Source organism: Erythranthe guttata, chromosome 8, assembly GCF_056151865.1.
Source record: "Erythranthe guttata isolate IM_541 chromosome 8, IM_541, whole genome shotgun sequence".
NCBI classification, from domain to species: domain Eukaryota; kingdom Viridiplantae; phylum Streptophyta; class Magnoliopsida; order Lamiales; family Phrymaceae; genus Erythranthe; species Erythranthe guttata.
Window position 1 is genome coordinate 14,896,539 of NC_142540.1, and position 9,240 is coordinate 14,905,778.

Genomic DNA, 9,240 nt, shown 5'->3' on the forward strand with positions numbered 1-9,240 from the left:
GTAGGCTTTACAGTATGTTAATGGGTTTGGAATCAGGCACGTGTACGCAGCGGAAAATAAAATTTTTATAATAATTTTGTTTGAAAACCCAATTATTCAAATAAACATTTATACAAAAATAACAATGAATCGTGTCCGTACATGCTCGCGATAGATATAAAGTGGAATCAACTATACACTTATCGAAATCTGCTATAATTTTGTTGAAAACCACTATAAATTTATTGAAACCTACTACGAACTTGTCGAAATCCACTATAAACTTATCGAAATCCACTATAACTTTGTTGAATCCACTATAAACTTATCGAAATCCATTATAAATTTGTTGAAATTCACTATAAATTTATCGATATATTCACTATAAATTAGTCGAAATCTGTGTATAGTGGATTCCACTTTAATAAACATGCTCGATTTTTTTTAAATATTAAAAAAAAAGGAAAATTAATTTTTTTAATCGTAATATAAAAATAATTAATAAAAAATAATTAAACAAAACATGTTTTTATTCAAAAATACTGGAAAAAAATAAAATTGAAAAAATAAAAATTCACTACACCACAAAACGTCATCTATAGCGTTTGAAAAATGCTATTGTAGGCTATTATAGCGCTTTTACAAACGCTATGTCTGCCGGAGCTATAATAGGCCGGGACTTTTTCATAGCGTTTTGTAAGCGCTATGTTAAAATTTCTATGTATAGCGTTTTTGTTGAGTTATTATTTACCCTGTTATAGCACATATCAAACGCTATTGTTTCAGCAACTATAGCCTAAAATAAATGATATGCCATACTATAGCGTCTGTTTGTGAGCTATTGTTGCATCATTAATTTTGTTTAATAATGCTATTGAACACATTGATTTTCTAATAAATTTGGTGTTTACAAATAATAAACATAATAATATAACAATCATATTGTTGTAAAATATCAATCCTGTATAATATCACCAAAACTTGTCACTAATATTTTAACCAAGTTAATACATGAACATTAAAAGGCTAACACTATCTTTAATATTCTTACAGAACAAAAATAAAAGAAATATTGTCTCAATAAAAAAAATGGTCTATGCTACAAAACTAGCATTTATCATTATTTTAAGGAAAAAAATCTTCTAACTTAAAGATCTCCAATGTTCTCGTCCTGTCTTCAATTCAGCAAGCACTTTCGCTGAAGGTTCCAAGTTTCTCTGTAAAAAATGACATAGAAATAAAATATTAAATGCATTGCAAGGTATTGGTTAAGTGCATATTTCAACATAGAATAAATACTTGAAAAAACTCGTATAGTTAAGTGCACTTCAGCATCTGCAGTATATGATGTCCGTATCAAATAGCAAATGCATACCATTTCCCATATGGAATAACACACGGTGTGGCACTTCGCAATATACTATATAATTGCATGTGTACAGTATTTTGTCAACAAGTATAACATCAAGTGATTTGGGAAATATGTGTTTGTAATTAGTTTACCGTAGTAATCGCACTTTCAACAGGTAATAAACTTTAAAATTTATGAATTTCAAAAAGAGAGGCTATCAGGTCGGCTTCCTCAAGCTAACCATGAAGCGGGGTGATTGAAATTCACTAGAGTAGCAAACACGACAACTACAAACACATTATGCCCTGCAAAAACAGTAGGATCAACAAGTAATTATTACATATACTGAACATTTTGAGTAAAAACATAGGAAATAAATTATAAAGAATTTACAGCCACTCACAGTTAAGAGTTTACATTCATAAAGAAGAGGTGGAATAGAAGACCACACCATGAATCAAAAATGGGAACCGAATTTCAATGGTTATCATTAATCCAATAAATAAAATGCTCCAAAAGCCATGGAAAGGCACACATGTTTTAAATTATAATATTAAAATCATTGGAAAAAATGGCAAAACTATCAATATTAAGTTGACTAGATGAGCATATTATAAAAATGAAAAATAACAAAACATAATACAAGTTCTCCTACACTTATAGTTCATGGACTAGTCCCCAATTCATAAAGAAAAGTACTCACCGAAAATATTTCTGCATTTTGAATCTGTGCAATTTGCTTATAATTTCGGCAAAGTAACTACACAAGACAAGAGAAGACAATAGAGAAGATAAAATTCATATTTGATCCGTAAAAGAAAATCAGCCGCACATGATAAAATACTTGTTATATTTTTTTAAATTTTACGAGCCAACACAAAATCTTAACCAAAATTGCTCAACAAAATGACTCTAGGCAAAAGGAAAACCCAAAACCCGAAAACCCGAAAACCCGAAACCCGAAAACCCGAAACCCGAAAACCCGAAACCCGAAACCCGAAACCCGAAACCCGAAAACCGAAAACCCTCCTATGAGAAGAATCGGTTTCTCACGGTCGTCACGTCATATTAGAAGAACTATATGAAAATTCAACAATTTTCACACAAATCCATAAGCAATTGGACTCTAAAATATATTAAAATCATAAAACCCATACTTAACCAAACAAGAACACTCACAACCGAAATTATAACCAAATGAATTGAGTAGAATTAGGGATTTATGCAAATAAATTAAAATTAGGAAAATCACAAATAATGAAATAAATAGATAGTGAGAACAAGATGTCGAAGAGAGAGGGAGAGATACGGGGAGACGACCGGGTCGGACCCGTCGGCAGATCGATGAGAGAAAGCAGTCCCTACTGGCTTTGAGAGGAATCACGAAAGAATTGATGGTTAGACAAATGAAATTTTCTCTCACAAAAATTCTAATTTATTATTCAGAGACTGAAAAAAAGGCCTGGGCCTAGGTATGGCTAATCTATAGCGTTTATTTTTTAATTATTTTAAGCCGAATAAGTTATTATAGCATTTATTGAGAAAACGCTATAAGATAATGCTATTAAAAGTCAATTATGTTGTAGTGATTAAGAAGAAAAAAAACCCTTAAAAAACGAAAAAAAAAAACATAAGACCATTTTTTTTAGGGTAAATAGCACTTAACCCCCCTGTGGTTTGGACATTTTTCACATGACACCTTTATGGGATGAAATTATGCACATAATCCCTTTGTGGTTTGGAAATTTTGCACATGACCCCTTTATGGTATGAAATTAGACACATAACCCCCTTGTGGTTTTGACATTTTGCACATGACTCTCTTATGGTATAAAATCAGGCACATAACCCTCTTGAATAGAAAACTGAAAAAAAACTAAAGTACCACAAAAAGAATAAAGACTTTGTTTCTTACAAAATTAAAATTCGATAAAAGCTATAACATAATATATTATATAGAAAATAGTAAATAATAATCATAATTAATAATAATATGAAAGCTTTGAAATATGTAGAATTATAATTGAACAAAGAAATTGATAGTACATAATTTTATATCGAGTTTAATCCTTTTATATTTAATTTGTAGCATATGAGTTTTTCAAATTGGTTTCTAAAATTGAATAAATTGTCGATCGTACAATAACTAGTATTATATACATTTTGTGTTGTAAAATTAAAAAAAAAAACACAATAATATATATCATATTTCTCATTTTAAGTAAATTAAGCTTTTCATTTTATAAAATAGTTATTTTTAAATTAAAACAAGAAATTTTGACTTGATAGAGTAACCAACGAACAGTTGGTATGGTTGCAATTTGGCTAAACTTCAGGGGTAATTTAGTCTTTTTCAGTTTTCTATTCAAGGGGGTTATGTGCCTAATTTTATACCATAAGGGGGTCGGTCATGTGCAAAATGTCAAAACCATGAAGTGGTTATGTGCCTAATTTCATAGCATAAGGGAGTAATGTGCAAAATGTCTAAACCATGCGGGGTCATGTGCAAAATGTCCAAACGACAAGGGGGTTAAATACTATTTACCCTTTTTTTAAATTAAAAGTAAAAAAAATGAAAAATATAATTAACAAAAAAAATAATTTCAAATAAAAACCTAAAATAAAAATAAAACAAAATAAAAAAAATTAAAAGATAATCAATTTATGTTTTAATCGAAATAAAGAAAATCATTAAAAATAAAAAAGTAAAAGGAAAAATAGAAATTGATGTATTGATGTGAGATGGGGAGAAATTAGAGGGATTTGCATATTTAAAAAAAAGTAATTATTTTTCCGTAACAATTAATATAAGGGTATAATAGTGAAACTTGATTATTTTTTATTAATTAAAAATCTTTTGAACTTATATTATAAATCTGTTTCTTTTTTTATTTTTTTTATTTTTTTTAAGCTGATCATAGCTACACATGTGTAATGGATCTGTCAAATTTTTCCTTTATACTATTGTTAGACTTACGTGAAAGGGGTTATGGTATTTCCATATAATATTATAATGGTATTGGTGAATTTTGGTCTCCCCAAATAAGTCGACACTATACATATATTCAAGAGAAACCATTTATTAATTATTATAGATCGAAAATAAAAAGTACATTGATGTTTTAGGTATACATTAAATGAGAGCAATAAAATAAGGTACAATAAATGTTAATTGATTTGACAAAAAATATTAAAAAAAATAAACACTGCATAATCTAGTGTATCATTAGAATACAAAAACGAATGACAACCATCCTAGATTGTGACTCCAAGCCCGAACGTACGACATTGCGCTCTCTTGGTCCCTTCGACCTTACACCTAGTGATAAAAGTTGATCCAGTGATAAAAGTCGGACGAATCTTTTGCTGGCACACGTATTTTTTTTTTTTTTTTGTATTTATCTAAAATTCTTAGGGCTCGTTCAATTACCGCTATAAGGTTTTATTGACTAAATAGTATAGACTAATAACATGTTTTGTTGGCAAGATTCACACTTTTTCAAATCCATTACTAAAATTAAAGCCCGCTATTAATGCTACTATTTCATTAAATTAGTAGCACCCTCCCCTGAGATTAATTTTATAGGGGTAACTAAAAAGGGAAAATACAATTTTATCATTAAAATCACATTTTATTATTGTAATCTAAGTTGTTTTATAGGCAATTCATATATAATAACTGATTTAAACAGATTTGATACAAAATCTAATCTAAGAAATCGAACATGCTACTAACTAAATAATTAATAAGTCAGTAGAGAGTTAATCCAATCTCATGTAATTCAATCTAATCCAATATGTAATCGGACGAACCCTTATAAATTAACTTAAATAGAGATATATAATAAATAATTAAAGATAATACGTGTTAGCAGAAAATTCATCCAATATTTATTATCGAGTGTAGGGTCAAAAGAACTACGCCGCCTATGATTCATTCAACAAATTTCTCAACATAATAATCTTCATCATCAACATTATAATTTATATAATTTTATTTCATCATTTATAAATCATCATCAACATTCAACACTACAATACACAATATATGATGGATGCCCGATTCAGACGATAATTCAATTTTGCTAGAGTATCAATCAATCAATACCTTATGAAATCTAATAATATCCAGCAAAATTAAAATAAATAAATAATCAAGAACATGAAATAAATCAGAGTATAAGAAACTCACTAACTAAAGTTTCCCAAGTTCTTGAATAAAAATAGCCGAAAATGCATTCAATATCTTCTCAGATCTGGACAAACCAATCTCCAAGCCACCTTCGAAATCCCTCGATTTACATAAAGACATAGAAGTATCCCCATCAATTGAAGCTGATTCGAATTTCTTCGGCCTTCCCCACCCGTAATCCACGTCGTATAGATCGAATCTCGGAGATCCCGCCACTCCGAATAGCCGTTTCCCGATCAGTTTACCGAATTCAAGCGGCCAATTCTCCGCCCCATGGAGAATTCCCTTCTCACCATACACCCTCTTTTGTATTGCTTCCCCCGTGCACTCGGCTGCAATGACAAACCCACCATCTCCTTTCAGTAGTCCGTGTTTCGACTCGGCCTTCACGAAGGCCAAACAGTTTCCAAAGTACGCCGCGGGTAGCGGCGCATTCAGCCGCCCGCGGCAGTCGGCGGCGAAGCAGAAGAACTCTGGCTCGTCGTCGGCTACCGGGGTGGCGGCCTCCGCCGCCTCTGCTTTGACGAGGCAAACCCAGACCAAAGCGCAGGCGACGGTGAAAGAGGTGGTGTTCATCTCCGGCCGTTTTTGGTGTGCGAAGTTTTTGAGCTTCTGGACATCGTCTTTGGTGAGGATGAATGTCCGGCGGGATCGGTTGAGAGGGAACGAGATCGGCGGCGACTCGACAGCGCGGGATCTCTTGATTAAGTTCCAGTAGATCGAATCCAGACCCTTGGGATCCTCCACGGCGGTCCTGTCGTAGAATGGCCGGGACTTTTCGTCGATCTCGCCGCCGAATCTGTTGACGGAGGCCCAGGCTCTGATGAAACGGACGATGCTGCTAGCGTCGGCGATTGCGTGGTGGTTGGTGAACCCTAGACAAACGCCGTGGTCTGGGAAAAGTGTGATTTGCAGGGCTAAAACAGGGAGCACAACGTCGTCGTCGGAGGAAGAATGCTTCGGCGGCGGGAGGTGGGGGACGCAGGCGTAGAACTCATCGGAGACGCGGGCGTGGTTTCCGGTGAGGTGGTTGAAGTCCTTGTCGCACACGGAGACGGTGAGGGAGACGGAGTCGCCGGCGGAGAATCGGGAGAAGGGTCTGCCGCCGGAGTTGAGAGGGTGGACGATGTTTCCGGCGAGCGGGAGGAAATGGTTTAGGGTTTGGGAGAGTGATTGCTTCAATTGAGGGACGATGGTTTCGAGAAAGAGAGGCTTCGAACAGGGGAAATCGTAGAAGAGGAGACGCTGCACTGGGTGGAAGTAGAGCCATGTTATGTCGAAGTGGAGAAGGGGCAGAGTTATCTCCGCCGCCGCTGATTCCAGCGACGGCTCGATATCGCAGCGGTCAATCACGGCGGCGGCGGCGGCGGACATCGGATTTTCTGCCATGGAAATAGACTTTCAAACTTTTTTTAAGGAACAGTTTTTTTTGGGAAGAGATGAATTTGGAGAAAAAAGATGATTGTTCTTCGGAATTATATAAAAACAAGAAACACGCAAAAAAAATTTGACGAGGAATGGAAATGTTCAAAGTTGACGTGGGTGTTTGTTGAACCGGAATTGTTTTGGTTTTCTTACTTTGTTATAATTTATAGGGTAAATTACAAACACCCCCCTGAGGTATGGTCAAATTACAAAAACACCCCTCTTGTTTGGATAATTACATTCACCCCCCTCAACTCCTCAAATTTAGTGGAATTTTCGAGATTATATGTAATATTATCACTTTTGTACCCGTTTTATCCCATTCAAACTCTACATTATGAAGCAAGATGATCATAATATGTGATTTTTAGCTTGTATATATCAGTTTGTGGTGCATCAAAAACTGTATTTTTTACGCAAAACGAGTACAAACTATAGCACATTTCACGGAATCTAGATGACTATGTTGAATTTGGCATCATAAAGGTGGAGGTCTAAGAAAAAAACATAGTTGAGGGGGGTACATGTAATTATCCAAACAAGAGGGGGGTTTTTGTAATTTGATCATACCTCAGGGGGTGTTTGTAATTTACCCTAATTTATAATAAAATATTTAGTGTAGATCACTATGCTATTATTTTATTCAACTATTATATTGTCCCACTAATAATCACTATCATATTCTATATCCAAAGATAAGTACTACAAATTGTTGAATTCCACCAAGTATTTTTGGTGGTCCTACCCCACAACTAATCAACCCTTATTGGTGGAGCAAGGAATTCGAGATAAGGTGGACTTAATTTTTACGGGGCTCTGGGGGCAGAGCCCCAAAAATTATTTTTGTTTCTTTCGTATAAAGTAGCACAAAATTTATAAACTTTAACTAAGAACACATAATTTTTTTTGGTGAATAGGCGAAATTAAATTACTTGATTGAACTAAATTAAATTATTTGAGTGGACTAATTACATGTAGTTATAGTATTTTATAAAAGAAAATTGAATCCACAGTGGGCTGGAGCCCATCCTTGCCAAATGGTGGCTCCGCCACTGTTGGTAGGTGTGCAAGTTGGAACCGAATTTCCAAATTCCACCTCTTTCGATATTGGAACAATTTTTTTCATTCTGACCTCCGAAATTCCGAATTTTGAATTTTTCCGACCTTTTGGGATTGAAATTGGAATTATATTAAATAAATTTGGAATTTCCGATTTTCGATCCGATTTAATTTCGAAAATTTCCAATTTTCGATCCGATTTAATTCCAATAAAATTTGATTTTTTTCCGAAAATACACCTATAAATAATATATATTATATAATACTTATTTTTCCGAAAAATACACCAATACGTTTTGTTTTAAGATTTAGACATAATGAATTGTTGTTAGAAATTTTATTTGATATTATGTTGTGTTTATTTTTTATTTTTTTAACTCAAATTTAATAGTTATTAGTTTCACTTTATATATCGACGTGGATGTTCTTATTTTTTTTTTTAAATATTAACATTTTAGAAAATTTCGGCTAAGTTTTGAAATTTTAAAGCCTATAATGTGATTTCCGATTTTTTCCGAAATTGCGAAATTTCCAGGCCTTTTGGAATTGTAATTGATTTTGTACTTCCGAATTTGTTTGGAAATTTTCCGAAAGGGTTAATTCCGATCCGATCCGATCCATCTGACTTTCACCCACATTACGACTGCTAGGATTCGATCTTAGGATCTACTGTCAACTTACCACCCCAGAACCAATTGAGCTATACCCATGTAGGCTAAATAACTATTCACTAAACACATATACACGCGAATATGCAATATTAACTTATTATATATAGTAACTAGTAAGTAGGTCAACGGTGTAAATTTACAAGGTGTATTTCACCAGGTGATTAGGTTCTACAGAACCTTATTTTGGGACCTTGATCCTCTATAAAGCTCTAATGATTCTTAAGGTTAAATTTGCAGTTCCGAACAATCTAAACTACAAAACGAAACAAATCGGGCCCTTCGTTTCCAATTTGCAAGTGAAAGATGACGTGGCATGTTGATTTTTTTCTCATTTAGCTGTTTCTTTTTTTATTGTTTCACACTTTCACTTGTTCGGACGATTTTGCCCCTCAATCCGTTGTATGTATATGTTTGTGTGCTAAAAAGCTTTTCTTCCACGACTTTTTCTTCACATTTTATTACATTTCAAGCATATATATTCATCCTTGCAAAACTCATAACCTAATACACAATTCTGCCATTTATTGTATTCCAAAAAAAATTATAGCGTAATAATCTTAAGA

The 9,240-nt window shown here is 33.5% G+C and overlaps 1 protein-coding gene and 1 long non-coding RNA gene across 2 annotated transcripts; both read right to left on the reverse strand.

Annotated features, from left to right (window-relative positions):
* Positions 1 to 960: 960 nt before the first annotated feature.
* Positions 961 to 2,735, reverse strand: LOC148768591 (uncharacterized). Its single transcript, XR_016033169.1, has 4 exons — positions 2,640 to 2,735; positions 1,734 to 2,090; positions 1,483 to 1,635; positions 961 to 1,196 (listed from the first exon to the last, which is right to left on the reverse strand). It is a non-coding gene; the product is annotated as an uncharacterized LOC148768591 (long non-coding RNA).
* A 2,559-nt stretch (positions 2,736 to 5,294) lies between these two features.
* On the reverse strand, positions 5,295 to 7,111 carry LOC105970525 (phenolic glucoside malonyltransferase 1). The gene has a single exon (XM_012995361.2). The coding sequence runs from the start codon at positions 6,909 to 6,911 to the stop codon at positions 5,526 to 5,528; it is 1,386 nt and encodes a 461-aa protein (XP_012850815.2). The 5' UTR covers positions 6,912 to 7,111; the 3' UTR covers positions 5,295 to 5,525.
* Between the last annotated feature and the right edge of the window lie 2,129 nt (positions 7,112 to 9,240).